Source organism: Aquarana catesbeiana, linkage group LG08 (assembly GCF_042186555.1).
Source record: "Aquarana catesbeiana isolate 2022-GZ linkage group LG08, ASM4218655v1, whole genome shotgun sequence".
NCBI classification, from domain to species: Eukaryota; Metazoa; Chordata; class Amphibia; order Anura; family Ranidae; genus Aquarana; species Aquarana catesbeiana.
The window spans coordinates 269,101,098-269,124,704 of record NC_133331.1 but is presented as its reverse complement, the minus strand read 5'-3'; the positions used below and the strand labels follow the sequence as shown (position 1 = coordinate 269,124,704).

General features: G+C 42.2%; 1 protein-coding gene across 1 annotated transcript; it reads left to right on the top strand.

Moving 5' to 3' along the window:
* The first annotated feature begins 3,487 nt into the window (after window positions 1-3,487).
* LOC141106440 (pulmonary surfactant-associated protein D-like) lies at window positions 3,488-22,895 on the top strand. The gene is made up of 5 exons (XM_073597223.1): window positions 3,488-3,588; window positions 7,335-7,418; window positions 8,173-8,299; window positions 19,381-19,464; window positions 21,666-22,895. Exons 2-5 carry the CDS (start codon window positions 7,377-7,379, stop codon window positions 22,061-22,063), a joined length of 651 nt encoding a protein of 216 aa, XP_073453324.1. The 5' UTR covers window positions 3,488-3,588; window positions 7,335-7,376; the 3' UTR covers window positions 22,064-22,895.
* Window positions 22,896-23,607: the final 712 nt, after the last annotated feature.

Here is a 23,607-nt window from a genome sequence, read left to right as displayed (position 1 = left end):
AATGGAAAGCTTTGATATTTTGGCAAAAGAAGCACACTAATGTTATTTATATTGGTACAAAGGGGAGAAAAAAAAAAGGTGAACTTATCTATTAATCATAAAAATGAAATGTGTTTAGAGAGCTCATAAAAGATTTTGATCAGTATTACATATCTCCCAAAATTTCCAGATTGTGCTCCTGCATAGTTTATTATGCCACAGGATGCAATATGCCACAGGATTTGCATATGAATGAGCCACTGTGTGCTTTGCATATTGTAATAGAATCCGGACCCCCCCCCGACTGGGTATCTCTGCCAAGAAGCTGCTTCCTAAGCTCTGGAACACGAGGCAAGTGTCTACAGCTGTAGCTACTCCAAAGAACTTGACAACACCATTTTGTGGAGTAAACAATGGTTCTGCTCTGGCATAGTGTGCCCACAGCTCACTTACATGCAATATGCTACAGGATTTACATATGAATGAGCCGCCATTTGCTTTGCATATTTGTGATGGACTCTGGATACCCTGACTGGGTATCTCCACCAAGAAGCTACTTTCCAAGCTTTGGAACAGGAGGCAAGTGACCATAGCTGTAGCTACCCGAAAAACTAGACAGCACCAGTTTTTAGAGTAAACAAAAAGAAGAACACACTAAATTTGTACAGAAAAACATCAGATAAGAGCTAATCACATTATCACAGACAATGCCCACCTCAGACATTGCAGCGCGCACATAGGACTACATTATACATAGGAAGCCATATGGTATAATGATGGTTCTTTCTGGGTGAGTGGCGACAGTCCCGGGATACCATTTGATAGCCCCAGACCCCCAGATGATATGATCCAAAAAGCATCATGTTTTGTGGACGGGGCCAGAGACACAAATGGTTAAAGGCTCCCAGGTGCCATTTGTAGAGTAACTGGGCAACAGTTCCATAGCCATAGTTACCAAACCCCAGTGAGATGTAACTCTAAAAATTCCCAAGCAAGCGACCTCTCAGTAACCACCCTGGCCAATGCCCCACCAAAAGGAGAACATAGATCCGAAAGAGCAAAGAGGCAGGACAGCAGGCCTTCAAAGCAACTCCTAGTAAAGTTAGTGGGTATTCCTACTGGCCCTAGCCACTATACAGTTCCTTATGAATGTGACTAGGACCCAGTGAAGCACTGATGGACTTCCCAGGCTAGATGGAAGTTCAGATGAGCATAAAAGTCAACTATTGACCAGCTTCTTCTGGATAACTTGAAAACCTAGTAAAACACAGAGTTCTCCTGCAACCACAAATCTGTGACACATATAAATGAATCAGCAGAAGAATCTTATGTCTGTCAAAGTAAAAGGCTTAAGAACAATGCCCTCTGACCTGCATAAAGAAAAATAACACTAACCATTGACTTGATCTGATTCTGATGGTTGCTTGTCCGTGAATGCTAGCTCCAGCATATGACAGCTCAGTAAAGACAAAGGGACAAGGTCTCCCAGGTGACATCATTGACCAAATCTGGACATGACTATATTTGATCAATGACATCATGGGGATTCCCAAGATGGACATGATTGGTAATCTTAGAATGGGGAGGTAAATTATGGTGACATCTAAGCAGTGGCATCCCGCCCATTAGGGTTCTTTTGCATAGCATGAATCTGTCCACGGCCGCCGCGGCCACCCCCTAGTCATGCATCTGGCCCCTTTCAGGATGCCGGGTGCCTGAATTACAGCGGCGGGGTTTTTTTTAAGCTCCTGCTTAGAGCCATAGGCTCTAATAGGCTTCAAAATAGGGTGGGCTCGGAGCGCAGAGCATTGTGCCATGAGCCCACCCAGGTGTTACAACAGTGAATTAATATTAATATTAATATATAACACTGATCCTCAACCAGCCAATCAGAAGCAGGTCTCAGACTCGTTTTCCGATTGGCCCGAAAAGAGAAGACTCCCGATTGGCTGCCAAGGAGGAGGGAGGAAACGGAAGCCGCCGATACCCATGGAGAGCAGTGGAAGGGAAAGCTGTCGCCACCAAGCAGGGGAAGCCGCCGGTAAAGCGATGCATAAATGGGGTAAGTGCACCAACCCGCCCGACTGAGCGACGGGAGAGGCTGGGGGGCTTGGTACTGTTTGGCGTCCCCCCAAAAAAATTATCACCGGCCGCCACTGCATCTAAGATGGGTTTTTCGTTTCCTTTGGAAACATTTCCTCTCAATTCCAATTCCTGAAGGGAAATCTCCTCAAAGGGAGCAATATAAAACTTTACAGGGGTTTAACCCCTTCACACTCTAGCTATTTAGCTTTAGTTAACCATAAGACTGTGTAGTTAAAAGGTCCTTGCAACTCAGTGACAAGGTCCACTTATTCAAGGTGTCCCCCCTCCCCTTCCCTAAAACACTGGAAGAAAGTGCAAAAAGAATAGACATGTGCATTCGTTTTCGTCCAAATGCATTTTCGGCCGAATTTCAGGTATTTATCGTTATCGCTTTAACAAGCGATAACGAAAGTGCAGAATCCGAAAAACGAAAGATCCGACATAAACAAATGCTTTATTTTCGTTTTCGTTGCTACAACAGTTCAATATAGATAGGAGATTCGACATGATGATGACAATAACAATCTGTGTCCATTAAACCTGTGGTCAAATGTGCCTTAATGTACCTTAACTCTTTTAGTCCAAGATTATTCTACATAGAGAGAAAAGATTCGACGTAGGGGAGAAAATATTCGACGTAGAGGAAAAAAGATTTGACGTAGAGGAAAAAAAGATTTGACGTAGGGGAGAAAAGATAAATAAAAATAATGATGATTATGAATGTTATTGGCTGATTGTAACCAAAGAGGAGGAGTAAAATAGCTAGAACTAAGTACACACAGACTTTGGCTTATGGTGTCTGTTGAAAGCTCTAAGAAGATTTGACGGAGCAGGTAAACAATACAGCGTCGTACAGTTTAGCTGCTCCGTCGAATCTTCTTTGAACATTCGACAGACATAATAAGCCTTCAATGACAGATTCAACCTTAATTTGGATTTTCGGACGAATGCAATTTTTAACGAAAAACGAAATAAATAAAAACGAGTAACTAGATAAATGTATTTTTCGGACGAAAACGAAATTCCGAAACAAAATATTTCAGTGTGCACATGTCTAAAAAAGAAAACCTGTCGGGAGCTAGATAATATATGGGTTCTTTTTATTTTTTTACAGAATTTAAGGATGGGGAAGTGGGGAAGGGGGGCCTCATTGAGCAATCAGTCCTCATCTGAAGTACAAGGTCCGTTTTGACTAAAATGTGTTTATTTGTGCAATACTGTTAAGTATAGTTTCCAGAAGTCCATTTCTTGGGTACACAGAAGTTTAATCAACGTAGATCTGGTGGATACCATTTCATGGCAAACCAAATCATGTCTCTGGACTCTTGGGGTCAAGGTTTGTGTTTGTTGTTTTTGATTTACATAGCTTGCAGGTAGAAATATGTACATAGTCAGATAACATATCAGTATATATACAGTAGATCACCACTGTGGTTCTATTGCATCATCTGCTCCAAGTCTCTTGTGTCTAGCTTGGTCAGCTCTCTTGTGTCTACCTTGGTTAGGTCTCTTGTGTTTATCCTGGTGAGTACTATTTGATTGAGCACCTTTCTTATATTTATAAATAAATGTATTTCTATGTGATGGTAGGTCCAGCTGCCAAAATTACTTCAGGTCTTTTTTTATTGAATTTACCAGTTTTTGGATTATGGGAATATTTTTCCAATTTCTATAGCAAATAATTTGTTATTTTTTCACTTTGGATAGAGTCAGGAAGGGTGACTGTATTGCAGTCTAGGAATATTCAACCTATTTGCCATGGAGGCCATCATCACCAGAACATAAAGTGATATGAGATCCAAAGGAGGAAGGAGCAGTGGCGACCCGTGCATTGTGGGCGCACAGGCGATGCCCCCCCTATCCCTGCCACCGCCCTCCCTATCCATGTGCCTGGCTCCTTTCAGGACGCCGGATGCATGGACTCCTATGACTGGGTGGGAGGGAATTTTTTTTTTTGAAGCATCTGATTAGAGCCAAAGGCTCTAATAGGCTTCAAAATAGGGTGGGCTTGGGGCGCAGAGAATGCATCCTGATCCCACCCAATTGTGTGACCATAGTGAATTCATTTTCGCTATTTTCACACTACAGTGCCTCCCCGCCAATCAGGAGGCAGGTCAGTGAGACCTGTTTCCCGATTGGCCAAAGCGCTGGGTGGTCCTATTGGATGCCCAGCGCTTAGGAAGAGGAGGCATGCAGAGGAGGCACGGGCTGGAGGAATGGACACCTCCGCTGCCTGCACTTTTGAGGAGACACAGGAGGAGAGGACACCACAGCCCGGTAAGTGAAGGGCCGGACCTCCGGGGGAGTGGCCTTAGAGAACCGTGAGTACCACAACCCCCGTGGGGGGTGGTTGCTGTCAGAGTACCGCGAGCCCGGGGGGGGGGTGGTGGTTGCCCTGTGAGTACCGCTAGCGACACGGGGGGGTGTGGTTGCCTTCAGAGAACCGCGAGCCATGCGGCGGGGGGTGGTGATAGTTGCCTTCAGAGGGGGGATTGCTGTCAGTGCCATGAGCCCATGGCACACCACTCATCTCATCCACAGTGTTCATGATCTGTGAGACTGCGCTATATACCATGATCTGTGAAGCTGCGTTATATACCATGATCTGTGAGGCTGAGCTATATACTCTGTCCTGTGATGCTGAGCTGTATACTCCTGACACTGTGGGTCGAATACAGGGGATGGAGTGGGTGGATTCTATAAGGGGTGGGCCTTATGAGAATTGGGAGGGGTCAAAAAGGAAGGGTGGGGACTAGCGCCCCCCCATCCTAAAACTTCACCAGCCACCACTGGGAAGGAGACACCTGCATTGCCAACAGCTAAGAGGGATTTACAATCACACTGGGAAGATTTCCTGGTGTGTCTCCAGGACGGGAGGTAGAAAATGCCCCAACTGGCTAATAAAATCTCACGATGCTAAGAAAGCTGCCCAGGCCAAGTGTCAGCTTTCAGCTCTGTCTAACTTGGAATGACAGTTGCTTGATCACACAACATTGTACCGATATGGCATCTTTTTTTCACACAAATTAAGCTTTCTTTTGGTGGTATTTAATCAACACTGCATTTAATGTTTTATTTTTTTGCTAAATATAAGAAAAAAAAAATGAAAATCTTGAAAAAAAAATGCAATTTTCTTTTTTCTGTTTCTTTGGTGAAAAGTCAGTGTTTATTATTTAGTCTGCACAAAAGTTTTAGAATCCACAAACTATATATATATATATATATATATATATATATATATATATACTGCATATATCAGAAAACTCATCATTCCTGATTTACTGATTATCTCAATTCTTGAGGCCTGAAAACACCAGGACAGTACGAATACCCCCCAAATGACCCCTTTTTGGAAAGTAGACAGTCCAAGGTGTTTAGTAAGAGGCATGGAGAGTTTTTTGAAGATGTACTTTGTCACAAAATTTAGAAAAATTAAGAAATTAAAAAAAAAAACGTTATTTTTCACAATTTTTTTTTACATACTGTCGCCAGTGCAGTACAGTGTCATCATATAACTTTTGTGGTGATGAACAGGGATACTGAATATGCATGCATCATACATAATAGGAGGAGAACAGCTGGGTGAATCAAAAGAGGAGAAGGATCTGGGGGATTTGATTGCTCATAAGCTTAACCACTTCAGCCCCGGAAGATTTTACCCCGTTCCTAACCAGAGCACTTTTTGCGATTCGGCACTGCATCGCTTTAACTGACAATTGTGCGGGCGTGCGACGTTGCACTCAAACAAAATTGACGTCCTTTTTTTCCCACAAATAGAGCTTTCTTTTGGTGGTATTTGATCACCTCTGCGTTTTTTATTCTTTTGCGCTATAAACAAAAAAAGAGCGACAATTTTGAAAAAACGCAATATTTTTTACTTTTTGCTATAATAAATATATAAATATATATAAAAGAACAATTTTTTTCCTCAGTTTAGGCCGATATGTATTCTTCTACATATTTTTGGTAAAAAAAAAAAAATTCGCAAAAAGAGTATATTATTTGTATATTTGTTTGCACAAAAGTTATAGCGTCTAAAAAATAGGGGCTAGTTATATGGCATTTTTATTATTATTTTTTTTATTAGTAATGGCGGCGATCTGCAATTTTTATTGGGACTGCGACATTATGGTGGACACATCGGACACTTTTGACACTATTTTGGGACCATTGTCATTTATACAGCGATCAGTGCTATAAAAATGCACTGATTAGTGTGTAAATGTTACTGGTAGGGAAGGGGTTAACCACTAGGGGGCGATGAAGGGGTTAAGTGTGTCCTAGGGAGTGATTCTAACTGTGGGGGGATGGGCTACACCTCACATGACAGTGATCACTGCTCTCCATGACAGAGAGCAGTGATCTCTGTCATGACACAAGGCAGAACGGGGAAATGCCTTGTTTACATAGGCACTTCCCCGTTCTGAGGCTCCGTGACATCGAGTCCGCCTGTCCAGCGGGCATGGTCACACTGTACGCGGTGGGCGCGAGCCTGCTATCCCCGCCTCTTAAAGGGGAAGTACAGGTACGCCCATTTGCCCACCGCTGCCATTGTGCCAATGTATATCAGCGTGCAGCGGTCGGCAAGTGGTTAATAATAGCATGCAATGCCAAGCTGCAAAGCAAGCAAAATCATTTCTTGTATTGAGACATATGGACTTTAGAGAGAAAAAGTGCAGAGAAGAGTAACCAAAGTGATAAGAGGCATTAAGGAGCTCAGCTATGAGGAAAGATTAGACGCAGGGATCCTCAAACTACGGCCCTCCAGCTGTTGCAGAACTACACATCCCATGAGGCATTGTAAAACTCTGACATTCACAGACATGACTAGGCATGATGGGAATTGTAGTTCCTGAACACCTGGAGGGCTGCAGTTTGAAGACCCCTGGATTAGAGGAATTGAATTTTTTTCTCTCTTGAGAAGTGAGATATGATCAACGTATAAATATATAAGGGGTCCATATAGTGAACTTGGTGTTGATTTATTCACTTTAAAGGAGTTGTAAAGGCGGACACTTTTCAGATATTTATTTGTAAAAAAATTTGAAAAACATTTATCATTTTCCTTCCACTTCACAATTACGTGCCACTTTGTGTTGGTCTATCACATAAAATCTCAATAAAATACATTTACGTTTTTGGTTGTACCATGACAAAATGTGGAAAATTTCAAGGGGTATGAATACTTTTTCAATGCACTGTACATAATATAACTGGGTACTGACATTTATAGGTAAAGTTGATCCAGGGAAAATCTGATTGTCTTTCAGGGGATCGGGAAGGATTTTTTTCCCCCTGCTGGAGCAAATTGGATGATGCTTTGCTGGGGATTTTTGCCTTCTACTGGATTAACTGTGGGTATAGGATTGGGTATATGGGATTGTATGATTTGTTTTTCCCTTTTATTGGTTGAACTAGATGGACTTGTGTTTTTTTTTCAACCTGACTAACTATGTAACTGACTGGTGACAGTATGTAAAATATATATATATATATATATATATATATATATATATATTTCTATTTTGTTTCTTTTTTTTTTTTTATTTTTTCATTTTTTTTTACAATTTTTTTACACACTGTGACCAGAGAAATGCAATGTTGCCATAGTAACACTGTACTACTCTTGGGAGGTGATTGGGATTTTTTTTGTTACACATTATGATTGCTTATACCAGTGATTTTCCATTTTTACTGAATAAAACTGATTCATTCAGTGTGTATTGTTGTGTTTAGCTGTGATTGGCCACAGCTAATCACATGGTACAGATGGGCTGTGATTGGCCCTGTCTGTACCATGTGATCACTGTGACCAATCACAGCTAGCAACACAATTGTACACAATGGATGGCATGAAAGGAAGCCATCCATTATTTACAGTTGTCATGTGATCTGCTGTGATTGGTAACAGTAATCACATGGTACCAGCAACGGGCTGGTACACTGATCAGTTGTTGGGTGTGACACAGCTGGTGATAGTTGCAGCATGTTCAGGAATGTTCCGCTCAGCTGTCGTTTGACAATAGGCTGGGCAGGAAGGGGTTAATAATGGGATGGGGGCATCAGCATAACATTAATACAATAGTAATTTTGTTTCCTCCTCTGTAGATCAGCTGTGTTCAGAATATGAAAGCTCTGCAGGTTTTCTGTGTACTTTTCCTCTATGTGGCTTTAGTGACGTCAAACTCAAAGGTACGCCCGGATGCTGGAAAAGATGGAGTGAAACCAGAACCAGGTATAAATGAACATATCATAAAAAGAATCTGGAATAGTTTGGGGTCATTTTTTTTTTACATCAATAAGGTTTATTTTTTTTTAATTGTTCTTATATTTTTTGTAAAAATAATAATATGTTTAATATGTTTATATGTTTTATATATTGGGGGATGTCTAGCTCAGTGGTAGATGCATTTTCAGTGAGTTCACAGCCAACAGGAACTTCAGTTTAAGGGTGTGGTAGCCCACTTTTATTGAAAGTAACGGAAATGAAAGCCCACACATGCATGGGTTGCCCACACAGGGGTTCTTCTCTCAAAAATTACAACACAAACAAAAATGCCAAGCCATCTGGCTCTCAAGGCTTACTCAGCCTTGGTCGCAGTACAAAGTTGTGCAGGCCCACTCCTGGCCTCTAGGAAGGGGTTCTCCTGACACTCCAGGCTTTCACACTCCTCCAAGACTCACGGTCCCCAGGACTCTCTCTTCCAGTTGTCTCAACTATGGTCTCCCCAACTCTCCCAGCTGGCCCAACTCTCTCAGTCCACTGACCTGGAACCTCTCCCACATGAAGTGCCGTCTCAAGGCTATTGCCTGGGTTCTTAAACTGTAGCACTCCTTCCTCTTGGCTGCAGCAACTGCTCCAACACCAACTCTCCTGAGCTATGCTCAGATCTGCCTTATAATGAGCGTGTGCACCTGAACACACACACAACCTGAAGAACTTCTGAAAAGCCCGGACACAAGACTGAAGACTCCATCCCTCCCAATGCTCTTTGAAGTCTTCAAGTTTCCAGCCCCAATCCAGACTTACAAAATCCAGAGAAGACTTAAAGCATAGTTTTCTCTGCTCACCAATCTTCTGCAGGAACTTCTTAAACTGCCTCTTTGAGAGTCCTGTGTCCATTTTACACTAATTTTCACAGAGATAGGAGCTCTCACTCTTAATATATATATATATATATATATATATATATATATATACAGTATCTCACAAAAGTGAGTACACCCCTCACATTTTTGTAAATATTTTATTATATCTTTTCATGTGACACCACTGAAGAAATTACACTTTGCTACAATGTAAAGTAATGAGTGTACAGCTTGTATAACAGTGTAAATTTGCTGTCCCCTCAAAATAACTCAACACACAGCCCTTAATGTCTAAACCGCTGGCAACAAAAGTCAGTACACCCCTGAGTGAAAATGTCCAAATTGGGCTCAAAGTGTCAATATTTTCTGTGGCCACCATTATTTTCCAGCACTGCCTTAACCCTCTTGGGCATGGAGTTCACCAGAGCTTCATAGGTTGCCATCGGAGTCCTCTTCCACTTCTCCATGACGACATCACAGAGCTGGTGGATGTTAGAAACCTTGTGCTCCTCCACCTTTCCTTTGAGGATGCCCCACAGATGTTCAATAGGGTTTAGGTCTGGAGACATGCTTGGCCAGTCTATCACCTTTACCCTCAGCTTCTTTAGCAAAGGAGTGGTCGTCTTGGGGTGTGTTTGGGGTCATTATCATGTTGGAATACTGCCCTGCAACCCAGTCTCTGAAGGGAGGGGATCATGCTCTGCTTCAGTATGTCACAGTACATGTTGGCATTCATGGTTCCCTCAATGAACTGTAGTTCCCCAGTGCCGGCAGCACTCATGCAGCCCCAGACCATGACACTCCCACCACCTTGCTTGACTGTAGGCAAGACACACTTGTCTTTGTACTCCTCACTTGGTTTCCGCCACGCATGCTTGACACCATCTGAACCAAATAAGTTTATCTTGGTCTCATCAGACCACAGGACATGGTTCCAGCAATCCATGTCCTTAGTCTACTTGTCTTCAGCAAACTGTTTGCAGGCTTTCTTGTGCATCATCTTTAGAAGAGGCTTCCTTCTGGGAGGACAGCCATGCAGACCAATTTGATGCAGTGTGCAGCGTATGGTCTGAGCACTGACATGCTGACCCCCCCACCCCTTCAATCTCTGCAGCAATGCTGGCAGCACTCATACGTCTATTTGCCAAACTCAACTTCTTTGATCGACCATGGCGAGGCCTTTTCTGAGTGTGACTGTTAAACCGCTGTATGGTCCTGGCCACCATGCTGCAGCTCAGTTTCAGGGTCTTGGCAATCTTCTTATAGCCTAGGCCATCTTTATGTAGAGCAACAATTCTTTTTCTCAGATCCTCAGAGAGTTCTTTGCCTGAGGTGCCATGTTGAACTTCCAGTGACCAGTATGACAGAGTGAGAGCGATAACACCAAATTTAACACACCTGCTCCCCATTCACATCTGAGACCTTGTAACGCTAACAAGTCACATGACACCGGGGAGGGAAAATGGCTAATTGGGCCCAATTTGGACATTTTCACTTAGGGGTGTACTCACTTTTGTTGCCAGCCGTTTAGACATAAATGGCTTTGTGTTGATTTATTTAGAGGGGACAGCAAATTTACACTGTTATACAAGCTGTACACTCACTACTTTACATTGTAGCAAAGTGTAATTTCTTCAGTGTTGTCACATGAAAAGATATAATAAAATATTTAGAAAAATGTGAGGGGTGTATTCACTTTTGTGAGATACTGTATATATATATATATATATATATATATATATATATTTGGCTTTTTTCTCAGTTCCGGCACCAACAGCACTGACTATATATAAGGGCAAGGGGTGCTAGGGTGTGCTGCAGGGTCTATTGATGCTGGCTGCAGGGGGATCTATTTCAGCTGGAGGGGATCTATTTTTTCCGAGGGGTCTATTGTTGCTGGGGGTGGTTCTTATATTGCTCGGTGGTCAGTTAGTGCTGGGAGAGATCTACTGTTGAGAGAGGGGGTCTATTGTTGCTGGCTGCTGGAGAGTCTATTGATGCTGGCTGTAAGGAGATCTGTTGTTGCTGTCAGAGGTCTATTGTTGCTGCTGGGGGATTTTGTTTTGGGTGGTACATTGTTGTTGGGGGGATCTATTGTTGCTGGATGGGGGCTCTATAGTTACTGGCTACAGTGGACCTATTTTACTTCTTTTCCTGTTATCAATAACAAATTCCATACAAATTGCTTATCACCACAAAATGATACTTGTTTCTGTATTCTCTAAAAGGGCAGTAATGGGAGGTGGGTAGGGGGTGGAACCAAGGAACGGTGCTCAGAGGCAGGTTAGGGTGCAGAAAATAGGTGACTTGGAAAGGGGGAGTTCCTTCATCTATTCTTTGAGAAAAAATTCTCTGTATGTATATATATATATATATATATATATATAGCTCAATGAATCTGTAGCCTGACGAACAGCAATGATATGCTTGAAACTGCGCAATAATGCACATTTTTGTATGAAGATGCACATTTAAAGTAAAAAAGACTTTATTGCAAGACTTTGAGACCCTGTTCTCATTTATATACAGCGGGTAAAATAAGTATTGAACACGTCATCATTTTTCTAGGTAAAGATGATTTTAAAGGTGCTATTGACATGAAATGTTCACCACATGTCGGTAACAACCCATGCAATCTATACATACAAAGACACCAAAACAAATACGTTCAGAAATGAAGTTATGTGTAATAAAATGAAATGACACAGGGAAAAGTTTTGAACACGGTAACTGAAATGTAGTTAACACTTTGTACAAAATCTTGTGTTGGTAATGACAGCTTCAAGACGCCTCCTGTATGGAGAAGCTAGTCACATGCATTGCTCAGGTGTGATTTTGGCCCATTCTTCCACACAAACAGTCTTCAAATCTTGAAGTTTCTGTGGGCCTCTTCTTTGAACTCTGAGCTTTAGTTCTTTCCATTTATTTTCTATTGGATTCAAGTCAGGGTGATTGGCTGGGCCATTCTACACACGACCGGTTTTGCCGTCGGAATAAACTCCGAAGGTTTCTCTGACAGAACTCTGACGGAATTCTATTCAAGCGGTCTTGCCTCCATACGGTCAAACCAAAGTCCGACCAAAGTCCGACCGTCCAGAACGAGGTGACGTACAGCATGTACGACAGGTCTAGAAAAAGGAAGTGCAATAGCCAGTAGCCAATAGCTTCCGTCTTGTACTTGCTTCAGAGCATGCGTAGTTTTTGGTCCGTCAGAACAACATACAGACGAGCGGTTTTCCCGATTGGAATTGGTTCCATCGGAAATATTTAGAACAAAAAGGCCGTTGAGGCATACACACGATCGGAATAGACGATGAAAAGCTTCCGTCTGACTTTTTCTGTCGGACATTCTGATCGTGTGTACGCGGCTTAACAGCTTTATTTTCTTTCTTTGAAACCAATTGAGAGTTTCTTTGGCTTTTTGTTTGGGATCATTGTCTTGCTGAAATGTCCACCCTTATTTCATCTTCATCATCCTGGTAGATGGCAGCAGATTTTTATCAAGAAATTCTTGGCACATTTTTCCATTCATCCTTCCTTCAATGATATGAAGTGAGCCAGTACCGTATGCTGAAAAACACAGACCCACCATGGGTGATGTTGACCACGCCCCCCTAAAACGTCACAGTCCCAGCATGACCAGGGACTGTGACGGCATAAGGGGGCGGGATCTCCACCTATATAAGTCACATCGGAGCTCTCAGAGAGCATTCCAGCCGGAGAGACCGTCGTGTCAACATGGGAAGAAGAGAAGAAGCCCAGAAGCCCAGAAGCCCAGAAGCCAGAGGCCAGAAGTCTGGGCCTCCTCTGGCAAAAGAGCGGCATGAAGATAGCGGAGGAGCAGAAGAACTGGAACACCGGGAGAAGAGGCCAGAGAGAGCGGAGAAGAACCAACCGGACGCCTGGAGAAGAGGAACAGAAGGGACCCCCGAAGTCGGAAGAAGACCCCCAAAGCCGGAAGAAGACCCCCCCGGAGCAGTCTAATAAATTACTTTAAAAACCTGTGTAGTGTGTTTTATTATTGACACTTTTTCCCTAGGTAAATGGGTAGGGGTACCATGTACCCCATACTCATTCACATAGGGTGGGGGGGCTGGGATCTGGGGGCCCTCTTATTAAAGGGGGCTCCCGGACTCCGATAAGCCCCCTGCCCGCAGACCCTGACAACCAACGGCCAGGGTTGTCGGGAAGAGGCCCTTGTCCTCATCAACATGGGGACAAGGTGCTTTGTGGTGGGGGGGCCCCGCAGAGCGCCCCCTCCCCCAAAGCACCCACCCCCATGTTGAGGGCATGCGGCCTGGTATAGTTCAGGAGGGGGGAGCCGCTTGCTCGTCCCCACCCCCTTTCCTGACAAGCCAGGCTGAGTGCTCGGATCGGGGTCTGGTATGGATTTTAGGGGGGACCCCACGCCGTTTTTTCGGCATAGGGGGTTCCCTTTATAATCCATACCAGACTTAAGGGCCTGGTATGCCCCGCGCTCACCGCAATAGGAAAATTTGTTTTTCCTATTGCAGCGAGCGTGAGATGCAATACCCTGCCCTTGCGTCGTATCTGGTCCGTCAGACCAGCATACAGACGACCGGGCTTTCTGTCAGGAACTGAGTCCGGCGGACTAAGATTTGAAACATGTTTCAAATCTAGGTACGGCAGACTTTTGTGCAGCGAAGACCCCCTGTAGCAGTAAATGTGCTATGGGGCGGTCGGCAAGTGGCTAATGAATCTCTTTGGTGTGTCGTTCCTGCCATATCTAACCTCTCCCGGAAAAGAAGGAGCAAAGGAGGTATAATGTCTCACAGGGAGAAAGAACTCAGGGATAAGGAAAGAGGTCATAGAGGTATGTATGTTCGAGGAGCAGGTTCCATCAGATGGTAGTAATGTAAACAAAAGAAAGTGACCAGTCGCATAACTAAATATCAATGGCATGCTTCCATCCCGGGTTCATATATAAAAGAAAAAAAAGAGGGGCAAGTGGGACTTTAAATGAAGCATGTCAATTGAAAGTATAATAATGAATACATGCGAGTAGGTAAAATGATTGGATTTAATTTATAGTCAAGTCCATGATTTTGATGCATACAGTACCAATAAAGTAGTATAAATACAGACATAATCGCATGAATTGATATATAAGCATATTTAGCAGTAACAATCAAGGAAACTCAGTAGTGTAAACAAATCAATGGACATACATATATGCAATTCATAACAGAAATACATAAATTAAAATCGCCAATCAAAATCACAAAATCGCATGAAATGAGAAAACTCTATAAAAAATTGATAAATGTCAGGGATATGATTTAGGCTTGATAGGGCATCCTTAGTTTGCGAACCCGACGCGTTTCTTGGCTTCTTGTCAGTCATCAGGGGTGGGATGCATAATTTAACTGAGAAAAACAAAGGAATATCATAAATATTGATACATGTGGAACCTCCGGCCAATAGAGAAAATCGTATCAGAAATGTCCAAATTGTCTACTTTGAATGGAGAAGCTACTTACAAAATAGCCCAAAAGTCAAGAAGGGTCACCAGCAATAGGATCTGTTAGAGTGTGAGATATAACCGTCTCAACCGGGGTTGAGGCAAGGCACCGACCATCCTTCCAAAGTGATTGGAGGGTGGGCCAGGAGAGACCACAGCCGACTGATTCCTGAGCCCTCAATATACTGGTCAATGAGTTGTAAATGGGAAAATCTGCAGAAAATTGAAAAAAATGGGATGTGTCAAAGAAAGTAAAATTGGAGTAGAAAGTGTTGGATGAATGGAATGACAGAAAGAAATGTGTGCTTGGTGCATATGAAATTTTTTTTCTTTTTTTTCTTTTTTTCTTTTTCAGATGGTAGTAATGGTCAATTGTTTTGGAAATTAAGCCAACAGACCCATGTAGTCAAGAATTTAGAAGGGGTATCACGTGCAATATGAATTAACTCTTCCATTTCCTCAATTTTACGCAGACGGGTGAGGCAGTCAGACAAAGGTGGAGTGCGAGGCGTGCCCCAGTGCACAGGTATGCAAAGCTTAGCAGCTTTAACCATATGCATTGCTGGTGAAGTACGATACAGCTTAGTGGGTAGAGTGGAATGGTCTAAGAGGAATTGCATTGGGGTGTAATCTAGTGTGTAGGTGGTCACCTGGGAGATAATGCAGTGAACTTCCAACCAATAGGATTGGGTCAGTGGGCATGACCACCAGATGCAGAGAAGCGTGCCAGGCTCTCTATAGCACATCTCCAGCAAAGGTTGGTTGTTTGTGAATCTGGGTACCGTTGAGTTCTTTTTATTTTATTTCTTTTAATGATGTGTACTATTATTTTGCAAAATTATTTCTATGAAATTTTTGCACAAAACCTTATACAAAAATACCTCTGAAAAACATTTACGTTGGATAAAGGGATTAGCATGGAAGATACTTTTCAAAGAGTTCTTTAAAAGAAAAGCCCAGCACTGGCTGCGTGCATAGAAGCGGCTTGTGTACAGCCGAAAAAGCCAGATGGTTTGTTTTAAAAAGAAGCTGTAAAGTTGGGACAAGTGAGTAAATTGTGAGGTGGGTGGGTGGGGGGGGGTCCCTCTGCGTGACTCAATTTGTAATCTGTGTAATCTGATCTCCCCAACTGTGAATGGATGTTGCTGCTGCTAAAGAAGAAATCCCTTCAACTTTTGGTCACTGACATTAGATTGCCCGGCCATAAGCAAAGGTCCTATTCCTGGCACTGTTCCAGAAGTCCTAAATCACGCTAGATACAAAAAGTACGATTTATTTTGAAGGAATTAAAAAAGAGCCATAAGTCTGATCACTGCTCACATCAAGGCTGAGAGCTCTTCTGAGGAGTACTGAGGCTGGTGCTGTGATGTTCTCAGGAAGCTATGTACATAATCCTGCTGGCCCCTCACAGCATCCATAAATGAGGGAACACCTCACTAATGGAGCTATGGATTCCATAAAACCATACTTGGATGTACGGATTATTTCACTTGGCCTTGTCGGGCGACTTGAGCAGATTTAAAGGGAATGTAGGCAAGGGGGTAACAAGTGAACTTGCTATTTTGCCTGTATGGATATAGAATAGGCTTACTTCAGGCTAATATAAAATGGTGATTTTTACAGCCCTTATTGAAAATATCCAGAAGTGTTCTGTAGGCATACTGTGACATAGAAGAGAGTAAAAATCCAGCACCAGGATGTATAACGAGATGCACAGCAACCAGCTGACATGATGAAGACATAGCCGCAGCTGCGAAAGGGGAAAAAAAAGGCCAGCCAGACGTCTCCTAGTTACGGGAATCCCCCCCTCGGTGTTTGGGATTACAGTGGACGAGCCAATTAAGAGCGACTTAACAAGCGGAACACCGCAACCCACTGTAGGACTCTGAGGTTACCCCGTGCTTGATACAGGAACGCTACGGTCGCTATGGCTTTTAAGACTAATGGACTACAGCACCCCTGAGCAGAGCAGCGCGGAAGATGGTGGTAATGTACAGCCAAAAACAATACAGCCAAATATAACTGCAATTGCATCTTAAACTATATTACTAGACCATTTAGTGACTGCACTGCCACCTGAACACCTTGTTAACTGCTGACTGATTGTTTATGGTTCCACCACATACCAGATACCAGCTTGAACCAGCATCTTTAACATCTCTGCAGGTTACTAAGGACTTCCAGGACGACTTGTCCATACTGCCCCATACTTAACTTAGAGGAATAGTTAAACCTCCAGTATAAATATAACAATAGGAATCTTAATCCTGCTCTATCACATCATAGGTGTTTCTCTTCCACTGCATCTACCACTCTCCCATTACATATTGCCACAGGGGCCCATACTATAGCTTAAATTCCAAATTGGAACCTAATACTTTGGGTTGATAATAATCTACCACTATTTGATCAATTGACCAAACCACTAGGCCAATGTGGCATAATGCAATATGCCCTGACTGGGTAGCAATATATGTTTCTTAAATGTACTGTTTGTCAAGTCTGTCTTGTCTGGTTTGTTCGAGGCCCAACTGCATTATAATTTTTGATATTCATAGTTTCAGTAATTGTGTTTCTTTTTTATGTATAAGATGAATAAATAAATTGATTTTATCACTATACCAAATTTAGACTCCATTGTTGCACTAAGTAACCCCTTTCTCTGAACCCATCCCTTTGGGTTCTCCCCTCCCCCAACCCTCCACTTAATATTGTACAAGCCATGGTTACAGCAACAATACCCTAACGGGTTAAGCACCAAGTACTGGCATACGTAATTTCACGATCCAGTACAGGTGTACTCACGCCAGCCCCCCCCCCCCCTTCCCTTATCCCTCAATCCCCCCATTTTTTCTTTGACCAGGATGTCTTGGCATTAAAATATGATATCTTAATTAAATCCATCAAACCATAAAAAGGAATCAATTCCTAAGAATTGACGCGTTTCAGCCTCCTACATAGAACCTTAGTCGTAATGACTAAGGCCTATGTAGGAGGCTGAAACACGTACATTTTTAGGAATTGATTCCTTTTTATGGTTTGATGGATTAAATAAAAATATCAATTTTTAATACCAAGACATCCTGGTGCTGGATTTTTACTCTCTTCATTGGATTTTAGACGTTCAGTACTATGTGAGTCTAGAGTACAGATGTCTTGATCTCATCCTGTCTATCCTTATGAGATTTTGGAATTGTAGCACTTCATTTGTTGCTCTATACCAGGGGTCTTCAAATTTTCTAACAAAGGGCCAGTTTACTGTCCTTCAGACTTAAGGGGGATCAGACTGTGGCCATCAGGAGTAGAAAATGTCCCAGCATCAGTTGGAATAAACAATGGCTCCATCTTTGGTGTCATTGGTAGGAATTGTGCCCCATCATTGGTGTGATTGGGCCCCATCGTGATATCATTGGTAGGAATTGTGCTCCATCCTTTGTGTCATTGGAAAGAGTTGTGCCCCTTTGTTGTGTCATTGATAGGAAGTGTGCCACATTATTGGCGTCACATGGAGGAATTGTACCCCATCATTGGCGTCACCGGGAGGAATTGTGCTCCATCATTGGCGTCACTGGGAGGAATTGTGTCCCATCGTTGGAGTCACTGGGAGGAATTGTGCTCCATCGTGGTGTCACTGGGAGGAATTGTGCCCCATTTTTGGTGTCACTGGGAGAAAATGCGCTCCATCCTCCTTGATGTCAGTGAATGAAAAGGTGCCCCAAGGGCCAGATAAAAGCAAGCAAAGGGCCACATCTGGCTCCCGTGCCGAAGTTTGGAGACCACTGCTCTATACTGTGACATAGAGCCACAATGCTGTGCCATAGTGCATGGGAGATCCAGTGAATGAGGTAACTGGTTGAACATTCAAAGTGGGCACCCAGAATTTTCAAAAACAAATTACACTTAAGTTATATTAAAAACAATGAATTCATTATTTCAGTAGGTACAGAATAGACTTCGATATGTGTAACAATCAGCGCCACCTACATTTTAAATAAAGTGCAATGCATTAATTAATATTATGATAAAATAGAGGGGAGGAGCCAAGCCTGTGACGTCACGCAGCCACCGAGAAAGAGGAGTACAGTAGTGGTGAGTGAGTGGACGTAAGAATCCTGTGTATATGCAACATTTTAAAGGATATCTTGTACGTTTTCCCATATTGGGGTTATTTTAATAAATATACATATAGAAAGCACTATGTAGTCTTGTTTATGATTGCATGTTACAACAGAGCCATGTACAGAGATGAATAGCTGAGCAGAGTTCCTGGAGTGAAGAAAAGAGTGTGTAGCGGGAATCTACACAGGGGAGATCATTATCTTTACCCATCTGAAATCACCCGTGAGGTTGCTGAATTGAGTACAGTTGTTCTGGTGTGGAGGAGAGAAACCGTAGCGGCGTGAAAGAAAGACCATTTCTGAGTTCATTATACTCAATTTCGAGGTGAGTAGGCATTGCAGCTGGTGACCGTGTGCACACTTAAGGGTCAGTTGAAGAACGGAGAAGCACAACGGTGTTGTTATATAAGGACTGGATTTTATAACAATCAAGATTTTTGCACAATATGAACTACATTTATTAGAAGATTGTTTGAGCACATTTTTATAATTTATATTCGACTGGTTACAAGAATTTAGAAATTTGCACATATGATAATTTGAGTAGATTCACTATTGTGGAGTAGCGCTGTACTATAGGAAAATTGTACAGAATAGACTTCATTGACCTTATCAATCCTTCAACAGTATCAAGTTCTCTTTGCTCAGTGTGTGAAGATCTCCGAGACAAAGTCAAAGCCTTGGATGAACAACAGAAAGAACTGCAAACAGGTAAGAAGAAACAAAGATTTGTTGGAAAAAATTTAGATGGGCACTTTAATGCCTTATGTACCAAAGTGTTCTACTAAGAATTTGAGCCAAGAGACTGAATCTGAGGTGGACTATGGAGACATATCTCGTTCTTAGTAAGAATATGTTGATATGTTGGGTTCTTTATGTTTCGATTACTTTAACCACTTACAGACCGGAAGATTTACCAGCTTAATGACCAGGCCATTTTTTGCGGCACTGCACTGCGTCACATTAACTGATAATTGCCCGGTCGTGCGACATGGTACCCAGACAAAATTTACGTCCTTTTTTCCCACAAATAGGGCTTTCCTTTGGTGGTATTTGATCAGCGCTGCGGTTTTTATTTTTTGCGCTATAAACAAAAAAGAGCGACAAAACAATATCTTTTACTTTTTGCTATAATAAAAATCCCCAAAAATGTTTTTCAAAAACAGATTTCTTCATCAGTTTAGGCCAATATATATTCTTCTACATATTTTTGGTAAAAAAATCGCAATAAGCGTATATTGATTGGTTTGCGCAAAAGTTCAAGCGTCTACAAACTATGGGAAAGATTTATGGCATTTTTATGGCATTTTTAAAAATATTTTTTTACTAGTAATGGCGGTGATCTGCGTTTTCTAGTGTTACTGTGACATTGCGGCGGACAGATGGGACACTTTTGACACATTTTTGGGACCGTTGATATTTATACAGCGATCATTGCCATAAAAATGCACTGATTACTGTGTAAATGTCACTGGAAGGGAAATGGGTTAACACTAGGGGGGCGATCAAGGGGTTAACTGTGTTCCTCTATTGAGTGTTTGTTACTGTATGGGGATAGGACTGACTGGGGGAGGAGACATATCGCTGTTCCTACTTAGTAGGAACAAACGATATGTCTCCTCTCCCCTGACAGAACAGGGACTTGTGTGTTTACACACACAAATCCCCATTCTAGCTCTCGTTCCTGCAATCACGGGTGGCCAGTCGCGATCGGGCCCGCTGGGCACACGCATCGGGTCCCCCACCGTGCTGCGTGCGTGCCTCTGGCGGCTCTTAAGGTAAACAACGTACCCATACAGCGATTTGCCGGCTTGTGCTACTTTGCCGATGTACATCAGCGTGGGCCGGTCGGCAAGTAGTTAAAGTGATATTAAAGTCTTTTTTTTTGTTTAAAAACATGTTATATTTACCTGCTCTGTGTAGTGGTTTTGCACAGAGCAGCCCACATCCTCCTCTTCTCTGGTCCCCCCCGCTGGCCCTCCTGGCCCCTCCCCCCTGCCAAGTGCTCCCACAGCAAACAGCTTGCTATGGGAACACCCAAGCCGAGCCACTGCTCTGTGTGTCTATTCAGACATGGAGCTGTGGCTCGGCCCTGCCCCTTTCTCTCCTCATTGGCTCACTGACTTTGATTGACAGCAGCCGGAGCCAATGGCACCTGCTGCTGTCTCAGCCAATGAGGTAGAGTCCCCAGACAGCCGAGGCTCTCGTGCAACATCGCTGGATCTAGATAGGGCTCAGGTATGTATTAGGGGGCTGCTGCACACAAAAGGCTTTTTATAGATAAAACACATTCTGCCTTTAGAACCACTTTAATTTTGCTGTATATAACCATTATACATTTCATGGGAATTTCAGGGGAATCCATAAGCTTACATGTGGATAGGTACAGGCAACACTGGATACATCAGATTATAGAATTTATTAGTAATGTATTTGTGCCATGGTTTGGCTACAAGCAAGGTATAGCAACAAGTTGACCTAAAGTGGAACTTTAGTCAGCAAATTAAGTCCAGGTAGATGACTTCAGGCTGGCAGGTATATCTATGTAAAACATTAAAAATAAGTGCCTATACTGTTTAAAGTTTCACCCTGCTTTGCACATGCTCAGTTGCTCTCTATTTTTAGGCACTATGCTGAATTTGTGGAAGCTGATCTGCTGACACCTTAAAGATTTACTGCTATTCAGGGGCTCTGGGATTCAGCAAAAGAGAAGACTCTAGCAAGAAGAAACAGGAACAATTCTGTAGGCATTTTATCAAGTTGTTATGGGTAAAGTTCCACTTTAAATGCTAGCTCACCACCACCACCATGTTATATTTTGCTTGCGGCGAAGATACTTGTACATCATAGTTATAGTACAGTATATTATCTTGTAATGAAATATATTTTTTTATCTTCTCTTTCCATTTCAGCATTTTTATTTTTCAAAGGAAGAGCTACAAGTGGTGACAAAATCTACCTCTCTGATGGTGACCAAGGCAATTTCAACGATGCTAGAGAAAGGTGCACAAAGGCGGGAGGTCAAATGGCCTCTCCAAGGAATGCTGAAGAGAACAAAGCCATACTGTTCATCACCAATCAGTACGGTGTAGTTTCTTATCTGGGAATAAATGAACTTGAGGAACTTGGGACTTACAGATATCCAGCCGGTGAGGTGATCTCCTACACCAACTGGAAAAAAAATGAACCCAATAATTTTGAAGGCAGACCGGAGAATTGTGTATCGATGCAAGATACAGGAGAATGGAATGACGTTGTTTGTGCATCTACACGTCTTATCATCTGCGAGTTTTCTATCACTAGATATTAAAATAATTAATTACTTCCTTTGTCACTTTAGTTTGTAAGGGAGATTTGACTTTTGAGGTCCTAAAGAAGAAAACTAAGAAAACGAATGCAACCATCACATTTCAACAGTTTATCAATCATCAATAAAACCTGCCTTCTGATTTTGTAGTATAAAAAAAATCTGTCACATAAAAAAAAAAAAAATGCACATACCATATATATATCATTATGTATTTCCATATTATAAGAAAGCACAAGGGGAAACATTGACAAGCGAGAAGTGGTAGTGTAGTTCACTATTCTAAGGGGAGTTCAGATTAACAGGACATGAATTCTTTACTGTGCTTTATTGCACATTAAAACGTAACTTCAGCAACTTTTTTTTAATTTCAAGAGGAAAAAAAAAGTAGTACAATAATATATTTCACAGTTGTTATGTAGATATACAATAGTTTCCACACAGGCACACATAGTTAAGGTAAATAGTATACATCAGTGGTCATCAACCATGTCATCAGGGCCCATTAACAGGCCGGGTTTGCAAGATAACTGAAATACATCACAGGTGATATCATTTGCTGCTCAGTGATTGCAGTATTCTAGTCTGCATCTCCCCAAGGTAATACATAAAACCTGGCCTGTTAGTGGGCCCTGAGGACAGGGTTGATGACCACTGGTATACATAATGCACATTTTCATCAGTAACAATTTTATTCAAAGCTTTGGGTAGAATAGGGAAAGGTTGGAAATTGATATCCTTAAGCCATGTCCACATTGGAGTTTCCCCTCACTTCTGGTAGTCACATGCCAAGGGAGACAATCTCCCCATCCCCTTCCCAAAATGTCCATAATATTTTGACCAGAGTGGGGCTTCACACCTTCCAGTGGTGTGCTGCAAGACACCCACATATTAAAAAAAAAAAAAAAAGTGCTTTGCAAAAAATGTATATTTTATTAATAAGAAAAGTATTCATTTTATCAACACACAAACCTAGTCACCCTTCGTCATCACAACTTTTCCAGATCAAAGGACCATGTTTTCATCAACTGTCCTGTTCCCCCCAGTACCTAGAACAGACACACTATAGCTGGTTTGAAACATACATTCTCAGGATGGTACACTATATGGCCAAAGATTAGTGTACACCTGGCCATCACCCCCTAAATTAGCCTGTTGAAAATCCCACTAATATGGTGTTGTCCCCCTCATTTGTGAAAAGACCCCACTCTTCTGGAAAGGCTTTTTGCAAGATTTCGGAGGGTGTCTGTGGGAATTTGTGGCCATTTAGCACAAGCGTTGTATTTTGTTGTGATGTATTGCACTTAAGTAGAACTATTATCATTCACTGGTTTTCTGTCATCATTTGCCAATCCTTTATAAAGATCCAAAAAGTTTATTTCTTCATAACTCTATGTAGGAGTAAAAACCAAAAAACATGATTAAAATGATAAACTTAATCCTACGTAAAAATGCATCTCAATCAATGTTTGAGAATCCTTCCAAAGGAATAAAATATCTATATACCTTCACCATAGAATGAGAACTGACACCAAGCTTATCATCCT

Coding starts and splice junctions, on each gene's coding strand:
- LOC141106440 (XM_073597223.1), top strand. CDS start 7,377: ATGATGCTTTGCTGGGGATTTTTGCCTTCTACTGGATTAACT. Junction 7,419..8,172: donor TGCCTTCTACTGGATTAACT/GTGGGTATAGGA, acceptor CCTCCTCTGTAG/ATCAGCTGTGTTCAGAATAT. Junction 8,300..19,380: donor TGGAGTGAAACCAGAACCAG/GTATAAATGAAC, acceptor ATCCTTCAACAG/TATCAAGTTCTCTTTGCTCA.